A 19,083-nucleotide genomic window follows, 5' to 3' on the forward strand; every position below is an offset into this window, starting at 1 on the left:
TAATTATCAAGTAGCTGCAACAACCTGAAAGATCTAGAAATGATTTAGCCTGTGGTTTTTACCTTCTAAAGTAAAACCGGGGGTGCCTGGCTAGCTCAGTCAGTAGAGCACGTGACTCGATCTCGGAGTTGTGAGTTCCAGCCCCACTTTGGGTATAAAGATTACTGAAAACTAAAATCTTTTAAAATAAAAGTAAAGCCGATATGTATTAATTAAATACTAAGTATCATTAAAAATGAAATATAATTAAAAGCTATCCTGTTTAGGAAGCTGGTTAGTGGTTCCGAACTGTTCCCTAGATGGAAAAGTATAGGTCTCTTTTCTGGTTTGTAACTCAACTTGTGTTCTAACGAAGTCTCCCCCGTTCTGTTTCCACGTGACACCAGCCAAAAAAGAAGAACATGTCTGCCTACCAGGTGTTCTGTAAAGAGTATCGTGTGACCATCGTGGCTGACCATCCAGGTATAGGTAAGGACATTTCTCATCCTCAGCTTTGTTCTGTCCGTCTTTATCTCAGAAACAGTGCAGTGAACTCAGCCAGTCAGCAGGCAGCTTCTTCCTGTGGTACTAAAATACCACAAAGCTCATGTTTTTCCCCCCTCGGTTCTGAAGTCACTTGAGGTTCTGTCTTAGTCCACCCGTCCCTAAAAGAGATAAGCTTTCTGTTTATATCCCTTAAAATGAGAAAACGGGAAACTGAATAAAATCAAATGTTAGGGAGCCCTGCACATACACCTGCAGTTGTTCGCTGCCGTGATTCCCCGGCTGACCTTTCCCTTTGGCCCCTGGGTGTGAGTTACAGCGAGGCGACTTGCATTGCTGCTGTTTGTCTCTGTGTCAGAAGTTAGCGAGGTGAGAGAAACACTCCGCCACAGACCTTGACAAGTCACGTAACCTCCGCAGATCTCATTTGCCTGATGGGTACAGTGGCTTCACAACCTTCTCATCAAGGTTGTTGTGAGGCCCACGTGAAGCACCGTAGCAGATAGGAGCCCTTTATAAAGCATGACCTTGCTGTGCCGATGGAAGGGCAGCGTTACGCTTCTCAAGGGTTGCTTCTGGGCTGCTCGAGGGAAATTCCTCTTTGGTTCTCCGCTCTCAAAACTTGGTAAAAATCTAACGTTTTCTGTCAAATTCTACACAACACATCTTCTTTAACCCAAGTTGATAAGCTCTGTATAATGAGGTCAAATTGAAAGACCCCCGAAAGAGGCTGAAGGGATAGATCTCTGGAGAATAGGTGTGTGAGAATTTGAGCCTATCTCATGACCACCCAGTAGCCCCTTCCTTCCCTAGAGAAAAGAATCAAGACAAGTGTTGGGGTTTTAGTGTGGTTTTCTGAAAGAACCTTGTGCTATTTAAATCTGAGCTGGGAAATCCTTCTAGTTTTTGCTCTTATCAATCTTCTGTTTGATTTATAGTCCAACCTTTACTGTGTCGCGTTTTTTGCCCTTTCATGCCAGACTTCGGGGAACTCAGTAAAAAACTGGCTGAGGTGTGGAAGCAGTTGCCAGAAAAAGACAAACTGGTAAGTACGCTTTCGTACGAACGCAGTTTTCATTGCTTTGTGCCTTGCAAAATATGTAATTCTTCTGTAGTCCATCAAGCCAACAGTGAAAATGGTGAAAAAAAATTATAGATCAATAGAAAATGGTTTGGCAGGGGCGCCTGGGTGGCTCAGTCAGTTGTGCGTCCGACTTCAGCTCAGGTCATGATCTCATGGTCCGTGGGTTCGAGCCCCACATCGGGCTCTGTGCTGACAGCTCAGAGCTTGGAGCCTGCTTCGGATTCTGTGTCTCCCTCTCTCTCTGCCCCTCCCCTGCTCATGCTCTGTCTCTCTCTGTCTCAAAAATAAATACAAACATTAAAAAATAAAAAATAGGGGCGCCTGGGTGGCGCAGTCGGCTAGGCGTCCGACTTCAGCCGGGTCACGATCTCGCGGTCCGTGAGTTCGAGCCCCGCGTCAGGCTCTGGGCTGATGGCTCGGAGCCTGGAGCCTGTTTCCGATTCTGTGTCTCCCTCTCTCTCTGCCCCTCCCCCGTTCATGCTCTGTCTCTCTCTGTCCCAAAAATAAAAAAAAAATAAAAAAAATAAATAAAAAAATAAATAAATAAAAATAAAAAATAAAAAAAAATTAAAAAAGAAAATGGTTTGGCAGAGGACATTAACACTGGCTGGTGCCAGTTTACTCTAGTGTGGATTTAACTGCAGGGAGGCTATCTTTTCTAGCCTCATCTAGTTGTTTTCCAGCAGCCTTCCATTTGAGCCAAAAGATGACCTGAGTTGGGGAGTGATGAAGGGTTAAAAGAGAATCTAAGATCAGACCCCTTTCCTGCAAACAGCCACTGGTCAGTAAAGGTCCGAGAACTGAGGAAGGTCATCTGCATCATGGTTACTGCAAATGAGAAAAATATGGGCTGTGTTTACTAGGTGAGTGGCTTGCAGGCCATCATCCTCATCAGCCAATACCAAATAATATACCCTCCTATCAGGAAGCCGGCAACACAATGATAACTAGTTCTACTGAAATCATTCACAGTCACTTTTCAACTGGGTGATGTGAAGGTTGGTCTAGGAACTAGAATTACCGTCTTTCTTTACAGCACAGCTCATCTGGGTGAAGCAGTGAAATTATTGTCACCTGGGTAGGTTATCTTTACTTTCTGTTTTCCGTGTCCTTGTCATCCTGTTATTGGCATTGCCAACCAGCAGGTCAGAAGAACTATTTGGACCACATGGACATCATACCGAGCCAGGTGTTTACCCTATGATTTTCCATTTCGACCTCCGAGTGATCTCAAATCTCTGCTGAGACCTAACCATTAGCATGAAGGAACGTTTGCAGTCCTGTACTTAGGTATCACTGTGGTCACCATCTGAAGCCTGTTTGGTAACCCTCGGCGTAAAAGTTAGCATTAAGAGGTGCCTGGGCGGCTCAGTCAGTTGAGCATCCAACTTCCACTCAGGTCATGATCTCACAGTTCGTGAGTTCAAGCCCCGCTTCGGGCTCACTGCTATCAGCATTGAACCTGCTTCGGATCCTCTCTACCACCCATCCCCCTCAGCCCCTCCCCTACTCATGTTCTTTCTCAAAAATAAACATTAAAAAAAAAAAAAAAAAGTTAGCATCAACCCTCTGTCTGCCCCCCTCCAGGATTTCCTTTCCCTTTCTTTTCTTCATTCTCCCCTTCCGTGACTGCTTTCCCTTGTATGTTTTGTCTGGATTCATTTATCGTAACTTACTTTGCCCTGATCTGATTGCAGATTTGGAAGCAAAAAGCTCAGTATCTGCAACACAAACAGAACAAAGCAGAAGCTACAACTGTGAAAAGAAAAGCCTCCTGCTCGGAAGTTCCCATGAAAGTAAAAGGTAGGGGCTCCGACCTCTTTTCCTGAGAGCATGGTGAATTTTGCTTCCTAACCAGGAAATTGGGAGTGCAGCCTATATCAGAAGCAGATCTTGATACCCACATATTATCACTGAATATTATAGATTGCAAAAAAAAAACAAAATTAGAAAATATAAATCAGAAGTCAGCAAACTTTTTCTATAAAGGGGCAGGGAGTAAATATTTTAGATCTTGTGAGCCATAGGCACTCTCTGTCACATATTCTCCTTTATTTTTTCTACAACCATTTAAAAATGTGAAGCCATTCTTAGCTCACAGGCTATGCAAAAACACGTACAGATTTGGCCCACAGTGCACAGTTTTGCTAAGGCCTGGTATAAGTCGTAACAGGGGGACATCAGGAAGAAGATTTTTGTGGTGTTCCAGGCCATGGGTAAGCTTTATCTCTCTATTTTGTCTCTGTTCTCAGCTTCCTCTGCAGGAGTACTGTCTCCCCAGAAGAAATCCCCACCCACCACCATGCTGTTACCAGCCTCGCCAGCCAAAGCCCCTGAGACAGAGCCCATTGATGTCGCTGCTCATCTACAGCTGCTGGGAGAGTCCCTAAGCCTCATTGGACACCGCCTGCAGGAAACCGAGGTGAGTGGCACTATAAGCATAGCTCCAGTTTCTGGTACGATGTGAATCTGTTTGCTCCTTCCATGTGCACCCAGCGAGCAACTACTACTCTTTTGTGCGAGATTATGCCAGGTGCTAAGGACAGAGTGACAAGATACGTCCTCGTGAAAACCCCTAGAGATAAGGAATCTACTGGCTGTCAAAGTCTACCCTTACCCCATCCTATTGAACAATGGCACAAAAAGAAGTTAGGTATTCTATGATTTTTTTTTCCCAATTTTTATTGAGATACAATTGGTCTATAATCCTGTATTTTGATTTTTTAAAAATGCAGTGGAAAAAGTGAATACAAATCCCATGGAAGTTTTGATCATTGGTACTTCTAAGAGAGTTTCAATTTTTCTGCACAATTCCAGTAAGGTCTTAAATAGAGTAAATTGTATAGGGGATTAAGGCTTCCTCTACTTCTTTGAAAATAAGTAGCAAATAGGGAAATTGAGGTTCTCAAGCTCTTTATTACTGCGTGCTTGAATTATACAGTGCTGTGTGCCCTAGGGAGATCTTTGTCCTTTTAAGCTTCAATTTCAAAATCACTTAACCTGAAAAGCTGTCATGTTCCATTTCTATTACCATATTCAATTTCTAATCATATTACCCCCTTGGCTAACCCAGTCGTGTAGTATTTCACTTTTCCACTGGGTCCTGATAGGACATTTCAGCAAAGAAATCAGTCTCCACTACTAAAGCCATAAAAATCAGTGTAGGAATATAAAACTATTCACTTGCTTCTCTGTGGAAGTTGAACAGTTATTCAACAAATAAAATGCCAAAGGCCGCAAAAGATGAAGGTTACCTAAGTTTTTTGGCTAGTTTTAATAACTTAGCAGATTTCAAAACAACTGGGGTATTTTCATATAGACTCAGATATTTAAATGGATGTAGATACTTCAAGAGTAAAATGTTCTGGGATCCTTACTTATTTTTCGTATTTAATCATTCTCAATTTCCTAAAGAGTTAAAAATAAAAATGATTTGTTTTATGCACCTTCTGTATTCCAGACTTCCCCTGGTATTTCCATTTAGTTTAGAAACTATTTGTTGAGTACCTAGGCATTATTTCAAAAACTTGTGGGGATAGGGGCACCTGGGTGGCTCAGTCAGTTGAGCATCTGACTTCATCTCAGGTCTTAATCGCATGGTTTGTGAGTTCAAGTCCCACGTCAGGCTCTCTACTGTCAGCACAGAGCCCACTTCAGATCCTCTGTCTCCCTCTCTGTGCCCATCCCCTCCCTCCCTCCGTCTCTCTCTCTCTCTCTCTTTCTCAAAAATAAATAAACATTTATTTAAAAAAACAAAAAAAACTTGTGAGAGTAGAAAATCTGACTTGCTTCCTGATGGTTTCCGATCATCAGGAAACTTACAGTCTCACTGGAAAGATAGAACATACATATAGTTAGCAATTAAGGGGCACGGGGGTGGCTCATTGAGTTAAGCATCTGACTCTTGATTTCAGTTCAGGTCATTCGTGATCTCATGGTTCGTGTGTTTGAGCCCTGCATTGGCTCTGTGCTGACAGCACGGAACCTGCTTGGGATTCTCTCGCTCCCTCTGTCTCTCTGTCCCTCCCGTCTCGTGATCGATCTCTCTCTCTCTCTCTCTCTCTCTCTCTCAAAAATAAATAAATAAATAAACATTTAAACAAAAACAAGCCAGCTTCTGTGAGCAGCTGCTTTGAAAAAGTTACACATACATGGTGACCAGAGAAGGGGAAGACTCAGTATGCCTGGGTGGCTCAGTCAGTTAAGTGTTCGACTTCAGCTCAGGTCATGATCTTGTGGTCCATGAGTTCAAGCCCCATGTTGGCCCCTATGTTGACAACTCAGCACATGGAGCCTGCTTCAGATTCTGTGTCTCCCTCTCTCTCTACCTCTCCCCCACTCACGTTCTATCTCTCTCTCTCTCAAAAATAAATAAAACATTAAAAGTGGGGGGGGGGGAGAAGACTTGTGCAGGTTCTCTAGCCCCCTTTATGTAACAGTCTTATTGAGATACAATTCACATACCTTAAAGTTCACCTTCTGAAACTGTAGAATTTAGTGGTGTTCAGTATATTCACAGAACTGTGGCCCCATCACTACCATCTAATTCCAGAACATCTTTGTTACTCCCGAAAGGAGTCACAAGTCTGATATTCTAATTTTTTCCTAACGTAGTACATCACAATGGGCATACATCAAAATGACGTGCCACCTGAAACTACATACCACACTTCAAGGAACACTGGTGTCTACAAGTCACTCATTTATAGATGGGACACCAGGGGCCTAATAACGTTAAGTGACGATTACAAGTTGACACTCTGGCAGAGCCCAGCGTGCCTCACTCCTGACCTTGTCTCCCTGAGGCCAGCTGATGCGGTGAGAGAAGCTAGAGCCCAGTGAGAGTCAGGGAGAGTCAAGAGGGATTTTGTGAAAGGGAGGTGCTCTTCCAGCAGGGATCTGGAGGGTTTTGTTTCCTGGAGACGTCGGAGAGAGACCTTCCAAAGCCAGAAAACAGTGCGCATCTCTGTTGCTTGGAATCGGGGTCTTCTACAGAGATGGATGAAAGGAGCCCCCCACTCCCACTTTAACCAGGTCTTCTAGCTGGTTTATATATCGGGACTCCACATCTGGGGTTTTTGTAAGTTTTTCATTTAAATCCCAGTTAATGAACATGCAGTGTAATATTAACTTCAGGTGTACAATATAGTGATTCAACACTTCCGTACATCACCCGGTGCTCATTGCAAGGGAGCTCCTTAATCCCCTTCCCCTGGTTCACCCATCCCCCCCCCCCCCCCCCGCCCACCTCCCCTCCAGTGACCAGCGGTGTGCTCTCCATAGTTAAGAGTCTGTTTCTTGGTTTACCTCGCTCTCACTCTTTTTTTTCCCCCTTTGTTCGTTTGCTTTGTTTCTTCCATGTCAGGTTTTATTTGAAAAAAGGGTTTTACTGCTAAAATGATGACAATTTAGACCATCCTACACGTAAGATGGAGGAAGCCTGAAAATTAAGGCCGTAGCCCAAATTACAGAAGGTTTGGACGCTCTCAAATCTTTATTCTCCGCTATGGAGGAACCGCAGGGATTTTTGTTGGTTTGTTTTGAGTAGGGAGGGATGTGATCAGCGCTCTCATTTGGTTTTCTCTGAAAGTATCTTCTGTTTTAGATTGGGAGTGACACCTGACTTGGGGAGAAGTTGTGTAACTGTAATGCAGTCCAGACATGACAAAGACTTGAATTAAGTCAACACATATTTATTGAGGGCTTGCTCTGTGCAGAATACCAGCAGCTATTGAGAAGATATGAAAAGGAATATGACAGGGTTCCTGCCCTCAAGTTGCTTATAATTCATTAGGAGAGTCCGACATAAAACATCAGCTATAATTACCTGTAGGGCAAAAGTAATGGAATAATATTATTAATTGCTAACTGGTTGATTGCTTACTCAGCCAACTTTGGTTCAAAGGGCTTTAAATCGATTCTTTCATGTAATTCACACTGCAGCTTTGTAGGGAGAATTTTTGTTCCCTCTCTTTTACAGAAGAAAAAAACAGATGTATGTAGAGAGACTAAGTAACTTGCTCTGGAGTTGAGCCCCTAAGTGCTAAAACAGAGGCCTGAATTCGGTGGCGCAACTCAAGGTCCACGCTCTTAACCCCTTGCTGCACAGCCCCCCTTGCAAGGAGGAGAGGGGAGGGAAGAGTGGGCGATGGCAAGGCCTTGAGACTGGACAGTTGTGTGAGTGGTGGTGACCTTAGCAGAGAAGGGGTGCTAGGAGGAGGGCAGGCAATTTCTCTTTACGGCATGTTGAGATTTGGAAACATCCAAACTGAGAGACCTAGCAGGCAGCCAGAATGCAGTTTGGGAGACGAAGATGTGGGTAATAATGGTAATAATTACTGATACTTTTTGAACACTTACCATGTACCAGGCACCGTTCCAAGTACCTTGTACCTGTTATCTCCCTCAATCTCCTCTGCGCAGGCTATTTCATGGGCACAGCATAGGAAGCATCTTGCCCCAGGACAGAAGCAGTGCGTAGGGGACCTGTCGGTCCTGAGCCCACAGCTCCTTCTCTGAAGGACTGTGCTGTGTCCCTGGCTGACATAGCCTCACAGGGCTTCTAGTTAAAGCAGATGATACAAGAGCTAGGCAGGGGCATTGCAGCAAGCAGTCTTATTTCTTACCTATTTGAATCACAGACAGACATTATGCATTGGGCAAGATGTTAAAATTTGAAATAAACCCCATTCACTTCTTTCTGAGGGTGAACAACTCAACCCAGAAAAGTGGGATCATCAGCTATCAAAAAGCCACGTCCGTGGAGAAGTGTGCGTATGTTTGTGTTAAATGTTAATGCGTAGGGCTGTAGACCTCTCAGTTCTCACACTTGAGCTCTGTGGAGTTCATAAGAAAAGTATTTTTGCACACATGACTTCCACAAATCTTCCCAGGAGCTCTCTGGAGTAGGGAAGTCCAAGTGACTAACCCTAGGGTGCACAGAGGGTAAGATGGGGGAGGAACATAGAAAGGGAACTTGGGAATGTATTGTAAAAGTTTTCTTTTTAAACAACTTACAGAGTTCTCAAAGCAGATACCTTCCATTTCTGCTGCAAGTTGCATAGGACGGGCAAGACTTAAAAGAACAATGTGAGGAAACCAACCAGAACGCGGAGGGAGCGTCAGGAGTGGGACTCGATTACAACCTGCTCTCCCTTACTGCTCTCCTTTCAGGGCATGGTGGCTGTGTCCGGCAGTCTGTCAGTGCTTCTGGATTCCATCATCTGTGCGCTTGGCCCCTTGGCGTGTCTGACCACACAACTACCTGAACTGAACGGCTGTCCCAAGCAGGTCTTGGTGAGTTTTCCCTGTTTTCCTTGGCGTTTTTTCAGCCAGACCCCTCAGGAGCCACAGAGGCCCTGCCTTAACAAGCTCTATCGGGCACAGGCTCACAGGCTTCCTGGCAGATGGCGCTCCCTCCGTATATCGGCCCATGAACGTGGTACCGGGTTGCTGAATACATGCTGTGCTTTGCGTGCAACTAGAAAACGTGCCGTTTCCCAAAACAGTCCTTGGGAGAGAAGCATTCTAGCCCCTGAGGGGCCGCACCTCCTGTGTTGCCTATTTGCATGTCTATACACAGAGACGGAAGAGGAGGCTTCTGCTGCTTTTCCACGATGATTAATGGGAAGAGTCAGCAGAAAAGCTCCTAGGGGAGCAGACAGCACGGTGCCAGCTTCACTCTCTAACTCTCGGTTTCCTTTCTCCTCTCTCTCCTCTGAACAAAGAAACAGGTCTCAGGGAACTAAGGTAAAGTACCGTCAGCTGAACCTCTTCCCTTGTTTTGCAGTCAAACACACTAGACAACATTGCTTACATCATGCCTGGACTGTGACCTCGAGGAGTCCCGGGACAGAGACCTCATCCAACCCCATTGCTGGTTTGTGTATATGTGGATGCGCCAGATCACTGGTCTCCGGGTGTAGGTTTTAAATTTTTATATATATATACATATATATATATACATATATATATAATGTACAATATATACATAGGACTGTAACTACTTTGCTTTTAATAATTTTATGAAATGGCAAAGGTTTAGCCAAGAGGAAACCTTGGCATGAATATGGACTTGGGATTCTTTTTTCTCCTGTGGTGGATAAATCTGCCTTAAAAATCAATGTAACTTGGGGGCTGGGGGCTTGTTCTGGGTGCCAAGGGCATCTCTTTATGGACAGCTAAAAATGTGATTTTTTTCCAAACTCAGCTGTACCTCCAGACCCATCACTGACCACTTGCCTTACCTGTCTCACAGTCTGAAGTATAATAGGGAAGATTATGGGAAGATGCCAGTTGACTGAGAGAGTACAAAGCCTTTCAACTTGAAGTGACCTAGGCAGGAGGTGATAAAATCGTTCCCATCTTCCAGTCACTGCAGTGGCTTAGGTGAACTTCATAGGGGGTTCATTCCGTTTCCTGCTCTACCGGTGTCTGTGTCTCAAAATTTATTGTAATCATTGGTACCATTAGCAGCCTCAGTAGGGGCCGAGGAGTTACGTGAGCCCCAGCAGCGTGAAACACCTTGGAGAGGGTAAAGCTGTGACTGCACAAGTTGAACATACATTGTGAGCTGACCCAGAATATTCCATCTGCAGAACTAATTGCTGGTATCTTCCATTGGCAGCATTTGCTTAGCCACCGAGTCCTCACAGGTTTTGCTGCTTAGTTGCTTGATAGTTGTGGAAGATGAACTTGGCCCAGCGTGATTCTTGGGTTCATCCAATTGGCTCCCCTGGTGGGCAGATACCCAGTGTTCTGCATTCCACACATAAGTGAATTGCAAAAAAGTACTCGATTCTCATGTAGGTTTATTTATGTGCGCGTGTGAATGTGTGTTTTAATTATGTGTATTTAACTCTTTAAAATCTCTTAGATTTTAATTTATCCTGTAAATTTCTGTATATATAATTTAATAACAAAAGCCTCCACCAGCAACAGCACGTGGAAGACACAGATTTGTCATTTCTTCCCTCCTTCTTTCTTCTGATCTCCACTGAAAACTCCCAAGTCATTTACATTTTAAGGTATCATGCCTCAAAAAGGAATCATTATGTCAGGATTCTAATTCTTTATAATTCAATAATGTCAAGAAAGTAAAATTAAAAGGAATGTTACCATTCCCAGCTGCCCACTTTTCCAAAGAACCAGACTTCTGCTTCCCAGTTCCGAAGAAGACAGTTGAATGCTTGAGGGTTGTTTTCCAACTTGGTGTGAGGTTCCCTGCCAAAACTAAGCTCCGGGGGAACTGCGCTTTCTTCCCCTGGCCGAGGCACAGCACTACAGCATCTAAGTAGATCTTCGAGGACCCTTCAGCCAGCCTGCATCCTACTTAATCCCTTCCCTTCTCCCCACCCGAGGGGTCGCAGGGCTTTGTTTCCTGAAGGTGCTCTAGATGCTGATTGGCCCTCAGCTCAGAGCCGTGGGGAAGTTTAATTGGGGAGACGGAAGGAAATGGCTGTGTTTGGGAACCAAAATCAAGAAGAGCAGATCTGGGTTTGATTTCTTGTGTCAGACCCTGTGCCACGCCTCATCTGTACCGTGGAAGCTTCCTGTTTGACACAGGGTATCAAGGAGGGGCCTTGAAGACAAGGATTAGTACGAAAGAAGTCAGTCAGTCCTACCATTGTCATTTGTGCACATGAATGAAATCCTGATGAGGACCTGCTTTTTGTTGGTTTGTTTTCCTTTAAAACCCGACCCTATTGTATTTGTATTTAAATTTGTACACATTTGTATGATAATCTGTACCTTGTGGTATTTGGTACTATTAGAGGAAAAACTTTGGATTCAGACCTTCTTGCAGTTTTTATATCATTGTTTTATTTTGTTTTTTAAATAAATTCTAGTGGTTTGATCCAAATCCCATTACAGTTGTATAAAGAAATAAAATTTTGTACTTATATTATTAAAAATCACATTTTTAATATTTGTAGTCCGGTCTCAGGTTATCTTTTCCCTGTTGCTGAGCAAGTTGCTATGAAATTCTAAAACCTGTCATTTTTCACCTATATTGTACCATGATTTTTTTTTTTTTTTTTTTTTTAAGAAAAATCTCTATCTGGAATAGAGGCCAAGTTTCTGATCTTAGCCATTTTTCTAACTTACATCTTGCTCTGTCTCTATTAACTTTTACATTGTACAGTCTCTCGTGTTCTCTCCCTTGCAAACTAAAAACCAGTGACTCTGTAAGAGAAGCTCTATTCACTGGTAAATGAAATTGTGTGTACACTACAGTGTTAGCCTAACTCAAGAAAATATCAGTCGTGTATTAAGGGTCACATCTAAATCCTGTGCTTAACCATGATATATTTCATTGCCGTTTCGGTCCTGTCTTGACCTAATGAATGATGTTGGATAGGTCACTTAGTCTTTATGGGTGTCCAAAGTCCCACCAGTAAAATAGTGTTAAGGTCACTCCTGCCTCCAGGCCTGCGGCCAGCCAGCCTGACATGAATGACTAAAAATACTGTGAACATTTAATATGTGGAGATTTGACCTCTCTAGGTAAAAATTTCAATGTAAAGACAAGGTGTGACTAGTCCTACTAAATAGTGAAATATTCGGTCAATGGGAAGACTGACCTCTTACGAAGAGACTGCAAGAAAGAGACTGAATGACTCTTAAGGAGTGATTTGCATGTTTTCTCACATTCAGTCCTCCCACAAGCCTTCTGAGTATTGTCCCCTTTTACAAATGAGACCAATGCAGAAAAGTGCTTTGCCTGAGGTGGTACAGCTAGTAAAGGGCAAGGCCATAGCAGCACACTGGTACAGCTGAACTGGGCCCCAAGCCACTTGCAAAGTTGGATCGTGTATGGAAGGCCTCAGAATCCTTCTCTGTTACCTACAGTCCTGAGCAAATGGGATTGTACAAAAACTACCTGAAACTCTCATTATTCAGATGTTCTCTCGTCCTGGCTGGCTTTTACTACACAGGCCTCACCTTTCTTGTCGTACTACCGTCTTCCCACTTTGAAGGCAGAGGATCTTGACTTTCATCTAAAAGTACTTGAGGGGCGCCTGGGTGACTCAGTCGGTTAAGCATCCAATTCTTTGATTTCTGCTCAGGTCATGATCTCGTGGTTCATGAGTTCGAGCCCTGCCTCAGGCTCTCTGCAGTATGTCAGTCTTAGGGGACTTAACCATTTTTACCCACAAGCAGGTGTTTGATATCAATATTACTAAAACGTTTAAAAAATTAAAACATATTGTTTACTAAATGAATTTGCTCCTTGCTAGCAAACGCTTTTATTTTATTTATTTTTTTTTAATGAGCTCTACGCCCAACACGGAGCTTGAATTCAGGACCCGGAGAAAAAGAGCCACATGCTCTACTGACTGAGCCAGCCAGGCGCCCCTTAGCAAACACTTTTCGGTTTTTTTAGCAAACACTTTTAAAACATAGTTTTAATCAGTTTTGTACTACGTTTAATGTTTGCCATTTGTATTCCTCTCTGTTGGGTCGACAAATCCACATACTTCTAATTTAAGAGCTATGTAGTATTCTGTTTGCGTGGAATTGATATGATTCCGCTCCCTGTTTTGGAGTATGGGGGCTGTTTCAGCTTTTTTACCGTGAAGGATAAAACTTATGGCTGTTTCATTCTTGTCAATAAAGCCCAAGATCTTCTGCCCACAACCACTTTAAACCAGAGTGGGGCAAGGAGGCAAAAACTTCAGATAAATCACCACCCAACATGGGCACGTGAAAGGCTGCCAATGGAAGAATCCAAAAATGCTAAATACCATGTATGCGACCAAGCAATATGCTCAAATGTAGAAAAACATGGAAGGTGCCTGGCATGGAAGTCACCTTAAATGTATATCCTGCCCTTTATGGTCCAAATACCAAAGGTATTTGATCTAAGGTAGATTGGTTTAAATTTTAATGTTTTAGTCACTGTACTAGACAACAATGGTGAGCAAAGTGGTGACATAGTATCCCAGCCCCTCACAGAGTAGAGGGGAAGGGCATTTGTGAATAGGTCTCCTGGGCATTATTAAAACACTTCAAAGCACAGGAGCACATGACTTCCATAAAGTTTTTATATTGTACAGTAAAGATGTTCAGCCACTGTGTCTGCACAAACAGGTTAACGTAAGGAAGTGATTAAGTCCTAATTTAGGTCTTTCATCATCCCATATCGGTACAATCCATTTACTAGCCTTCCCAATTTAAAAATCACAAACACAGTGATCAATTAAATATTAAAGCACCCTGCAGTAGCCCAAACTACCAAAGCTGTGGTTATTGTGTCTTTTGTAGTGCATGTGATGAGAAGAAAAAACCAACAGATCAGATATGATCTAATGTGTAAGAGCAGTATCTAAAACATGGTACACAGGAGGGTTGAAAAGAATCTGAGAACGAGGAAAGGCCTTTGAAATGCTTAAAATTTTTAACTTGGGGTCCACTGCTGTTTCAGGGACACCAGAAACTCCCTGAAGTTAAATTGTATCTCTGTATTTTTGCTGCATAAAGGCTTGTGGCTTTCTTCAAATTCTCAAAAGAACCTGTGACCTACAACAAAGTTTATACAGTCCTTGGTCTAATTCTAGCATCCAGCGAAAAATGAAAGCTCGCTGTTTGAATCACAGAGTAAATCAATGGCAGAAATGGGTCCCAGGCTCCTCTTGTGAGTACATCTGGGTGCATTCTGCCACTCTGGGCTCTAGCCCGTTCCTCGCTACAATTCATGGAGTTGGTTCTGTGTCAAGGGATCGCAATCCCCTGGTGCTGGCCTCCAATTTGAGGTAAGCGAATGCGGACTGCAAGCAAGGTGCATCTTGCAACAGGGAGGCCCTGACATCAGATAGGAGGAGCTCTGCCAGGGCGGAGAGACAACAGGCCAGAGATGCTGTCAACCCCAGCGTTGGGGGCGTAGTCATAGTGAGGTCCTAACAGCGAAGACACTCGAGTAAGAACCGGTCCGAGCCTGCAGTGTAACCTTACCCAAGTCATTTCCCTGCTCCGAGACCTTGCTTGACAAGCGTAGAGCTTTAGGTCACACCTTTAAAAGGCATTGGGGGCGTGCCCTGTAGAGGCCACACAAAGCCTCCTCATTTGCCCCAACCCTACGTCGTGCGTGACGTCCGCAGGCGCCAGGAGAGCGGCAATGTGGTCGTCGCCCTCCGCCTCGGGGCGCCCGACCCTCCACGTCAGGGGCGGGGCCTGTATCCCACGCTCTACTCCCTACGCCCCGCCTCCACGGGCGCCTCCTCGCGGACCGTCGGGCGCGTCACGTGACGAGTCGGCGGCGCTGGCGGTTGCTGTCAGCTGATTCCCCCGGTTGGTGGCTGGGGCAGCCGCGGCGATGGACTTTCTCCTGGGGAACCCGTTCAGCTCTCCGGTGGGACAGCGCATCGGTGAGTCCCCGGAGCCCCGCCGCAGGGCCCTGAGCACGGCCTGGGTCCCCCCCGGGCGCTTCCAGGTCCCAAGTCACCCTCCGGAGGGACGCTGGGAGGGGAACTAGGCTGGCGTGTCTCTCCCGGACCTGTCCCCGCCCAGTCTCCCGCCCACCTTGATTGACAAAAGCCCTGGTCTATCGGGAAGCCTCGGCTTGTGATGGATGCCTACGGCAGCCAATAGCTAGAAAGAGAGGGCGGGTCCGGGCGGCCGCGTCTCAGCCAATGTGAGGCTGATGGGGTCCCGAATCCCGGGAGAAAGTTTTGGGGGTTGAAGGGTCTGCGTGGTTTTGCAGTCCTTGAGCCCCTCGCCTGTCTCCCTCATCGCTCCCCTAGCCCGGGTCGCGCCGCCTGGGCTCTTGCCGTCTCTTTCCTGGCTCGCCCGACTCTCTGGACACGGATACCGGAGAAGGGTTAGAAGTCCATTCTCCCAGGATCAGGAGACTGGGGCTTGGCGTCTGGGCGAGCAACTTGCGGGGACGCGGCCAGGCAGCCCTGCTGCGCCCGGGGCCCGGCCAGACGCTGGCGAACCCGCGAGACCAGCAGCAAGGCGACCGCACAGTCGCAGACTCCACGAGCTGGAAGCGATCTCAGGAGCCACCTGATTCCGCCTCCCTCATTTCTCAGTACTCGGCTGGGCCGGGCACCCTGGCCGGAGGCACAGGCTTACTCAGCCCAGGTCTCCTGACTCTCCTGCGCCCTGTTGACGGGAGACTGACTTACTAGCTCCGTGACGTTGCCTCCCGTTTCCTCGCCTGTGATTAAGGATGTATTAATGGTCCCTGCTTCCGTGGGGTTGTTGTGAAGGCTAAACTCGTTAATAATTGTAAAGTACTTAGAACCGTGCCTGGCATATGGCCACTGCTATATAAAAGAACGTGGTGATATTTATCATCCTTGTTACTGAGATACCACCAAGTGAGGGTGGGGAATCCCTGGAAATGGCTGGTTCCGTAGGTACTTCTTGGTCCCAATACTGGAAGGAACCCCAGGCCGTGGCCCAAACAGCTAACGCTTCTCCAGGGACTGTCTGGATGTGCCTTCTTGCATCAGGAAACTGGCCAGTACTGTGAACGTCTTCCTTCATCTTCTTGATGGTCTTTAGCATGAAGTCTAGACTGGGAAAATTGGATCTTTTAGACAAGCTTTCCATACTGGCTGTCCTGGAAGCCAAACCTCACTAAGTCCGTCAACCCGGCTCAGCAGTATAATAGGCACCATGGCGGTGTGTGGCTCTTCTGAGGTTTTGTAATCAAATTTCTCCCAAGAGGAGGCTGGCATTCCGGGATTTATTTATACACCAGAGAGCTCCTGGACCAGAGAGAGGAAGCTGTCCTCCCAGGAACACCCTCCCCGCTCCCTGCCACCCACACCTCCCAATGAGTCATTGTTCTGGAGCTGAAAAGCTCTCCTCTCCTCTTAATTTCTCCAGCAACAGATACCACCACTTTCATCACATGCCAAGTTTGAGACTTCCTACCTAAAAAAAAGTCGGAGGGGCGCCTGGGTGGCTCAGTCGGTTGAGCGTCCGACTTCAGCTCAGGTCATGAACTTGCGGTTTGTGAGTTCGAGCCCCACCTCGGGCTCTGTGCTGACAGCTCGGAGACTGGAGCCTGCTTCCGACTCTCTGTCCCCCTCTTTCTCTGCCCCTCCCCCGTTCATGCTCTCTCTCTCTCTCTCTCTCTCTCTCTCTTTCTCTTTCTCTGTCAAAAATAAAAATTTTAAAAAATAAATAAAAATAAAAGTAAAAAAGTCTGACCTTCAAAGTTGGCCACATTTTCCTGAAGCTTTCTAGAAAAGCTAACCTGGGCTCTGGCCCTTAGCTGGTCAAAGAAAGCCTGTGGCAAGAAATACTCTGTCCAAAGAGAATACTACAAACTCATAATACCTTGGAGCCAGAACCAAATTTGGCTACTGGAAGAAGGGTCCTTACCCTGGCCGCCTTCTAACTCAAGGTTCTCATCAGGATTCCCTGGAAGACTTGTTAAAGACAGATGGCTGGGGGCGCCTGGGTGGCTCAGTCGGTTAAGCGTCTGACTTCGGCTCAGGTCATGATCTCGCGGTTTGTGAGTTCGAGCCCCGCGCCAGGCTCTGTGCTGACAGCTCGGAGCCTGGAGCCTGCTTTGGATTCTGTGTCTCCCCCTCTCTCTTCCCCCCGCCCTCAAAAATAAATAAACATTGAGAAAAAAAAAAAAAAAAAAACAGATGGCTGGGCTCCATCCCAGAGTCTCTGACTCTGTAGGTCTGGGGTGAGCCAAAGGCTATGCAGTTCTAACAAATTCCCAGGTGACACTGATGCCACTGGATTGGAAACCACATATTGAAAAGCTCCATTCTAGCCCATCTCCTTCATTTTCCACAGAAGGAGACAGAGGCCAGAGAGAAGGTGGAGACTGACTCACCCAGGCCCCCAGAGAGTTGGTAGTGAAGCTATGATGAGCTCCCCAGAACCAGTGAAACTTGAACCAAAGCTGCGGAGGCTCTAAAAGTGGAATGAAATGAAGGCTAGCTGCCATTTGAGTAGATGCCTTTAGTCTTCCAGAGGTTTCTTGGAGGTGAAGAGATGAAAGGTACTGCTGATTGGCTGGGATTATCGATGACCTAGGATTTCTGGAAACTGCAGGAGTAAAATAATGTCAAGGCTGCTGACTCCGCCCCCTTGTGGCAAGAGAAGCCCCGTAGAATCGTCGCATCGGCATCCCTGAGCGCAGTGAGCTCCAGGGGTGCTCGTCAGGGGTGAGGGTCAATCAGCACACCCACCCGCACACCCTTGTACTTGCTGCCTCCTCTGCCTGGACTGCCCGCTCCAGCCTGCATCCTTCAAAGCTCAGCCATTGTCACCTCCTCCCTGAGGCCCTCCCTGAGCCCTGCAGATCCAGCCATTGCTTTTGTGCTCTCGCATCACCCTCGCTCCTCAGGCTTCTTCGCTCTCGGCCTTGGGGCTCTGAGCCTCCACTTCCTCCTGGGTAGGAGGGTAGCTACAACAGCATCCACCTGTCTGGGTGGTCACGAGACTGAAGCGAGACACTCCCCGGGAGTCGTGTGTGCGGGAAACATCAGAAATCATCAGCCCTTGCTGTCCTCATCGTTGTTTCTATTATTTCCACCATTGCACACTAATAGACCCCTGTCCCATTCTGTTAGTAGCTGTACATGTGCATCTCCCCAGCTAGACTAGGCTTCCTGAGAGCGGGGACTGTACCTCACTTGTCGGGACCCTCGGCACCTGGCATGGTCCCTGCCTGGCCCATCATAGGAGGGAAGAAAAAAGGAAGGTAACATTTGGTGAGGAGCAAATACCATGTGTCAGGGACCATGCTAGTATCCTGGTTATTAATATTCACAGCGACCCTACAAGGTTTTGCTATTTTTTCTAGTTTTACCAAAAGTAAGTGTGAGGGAGCATATCATTTCCCAAGGTTTCACAGCTAATCAGGGTGGGGATCCAGACCCAGGTTTCTCTGGCTGAGAGCCCACGTCCTCCCCTGGCCCTCACCCCACTGTATCTGGCTGACCAGTGCTTATTTGGAACTTACACTGTCCACCCCTCCAGGATCCACAGTTCATTGCTCTACCCACAGATTAGCCTGGCGGGTTATGATGTACGTGTGAGTCTGTACATTTGCAGGTCCCTCAGCCTTATATCTTTCAGTGGGAGAGCTTCCCAAGGGCAGCAGCTGTGGCTGAAAGGATCCCAGATACTTAGCACTGGGCGGTGTTGACACAGCCCTCTCCTAGCAAGGATTTCAAAACCCTTTCCAGAATCCTCTGCAGACAGATCTTGGGGGTTGTTTTATGGACGGAACGTCAGAAGGCAACCCAAGAAGCCCATTGTCCATTTCTGACTGTCATCTTACCCCTGGCACACTGAGTCGGAGACCCAGCTGCTCAGAAAGCAAGCTGCGGACAGCAGACGCTGTGAATGTGGGCTGTCCCTGAGGACCAGCCCCCCGTAGTCGGGGTGGAGGTGCCGGTAACTGGATATGACATGGGAGCTCAGAGCCTGCGGCCGATCCCCGCGGTGGATGGGAGAGGGGGAGAAGTCAGGCAGAGCTGCCTTGGAGCCACAAAGGCCAAGCCAGGGGAGCCACAGCAAGGAATCGTAGAGGA

The 19,083-nt window shown here is 46.4% G+C and overlaps 2 protein-coding genes across 5 annotated transcripts in view; both read left to right on the forward strand.

The window, feature by feature from the left end:
• The window catches only part of HMGXB4 (HMG-box containing 4), a 28,378-nt gene extending 18,627 nt beyond the window's left edge, over positions 1–9,751 (forward strand). For all 3 annotated transcript variants that reach the window (XM_049626245.1, XM_049626243.1, XM_049626244.1), the window contains 6 exons: positions 387–468; positions 1,464–1,528; positions 3,265–3,370; positions 3,820–3,989; positions 8,741–8,863; positions 9,357–9,751. In XM_049626245.1, the coding sequence (XP_049482202.1) occupies positions 387–468; positions 1,464–1,528; positions 3,265–3,370; positions 3,820–3,989; positions 8,741–8,863; positions 9,357–9,401 (591 nt within the window). In that variant the 3' untranslated portion in view covers positions 9,402–9,751. The remainder of the gene's footprint in view (positions 1–386; positions 469–1,463; positions 1,529–3,264; positions 3,371–3,819; positions 3,990–8,740; positions 8,864–9,356) is intronic.
• Positions 9,752–14,782: 5,031 nt separating this feature from the next.
• Positions 14,783–19,083, forward strand: part of TOM1 (target of myb1 membrane trafficking protein) — a 42,249-nt gene continuing 37,948 nt past the window's right edge. The window contains exon 1 of one of the 2 annotated variants that reach the window (XM_049626246.1): positions 14,783–14,934. In XM_049626246.1, coding sequence (XP_049482203.1) covers positions 14,883–14,934 — 52 coding nt within the window. In that variant the 5' untranslated portion in view covers positions 14,783–14,882. The remainder of the gene's footprint in view (positions 14,935–19,083) is intronic. The other variant, XM_049626247.1, reaches the window with a different exon arrangement.

This window comes from Panthera uncia, chromosome B4 (assembly GCF_023721935.1).
Source record: "Panthera uncia isolate 11264 chromosome B4, Puncia_PCG_1.0, whole genome shotgun sequence".
Classification (NCBI taxonomy): Eukaryota; Metazoa; Chordata; class Mammalia; order Carnivora; family Felidae; genus Panthera; species Panthera uncia.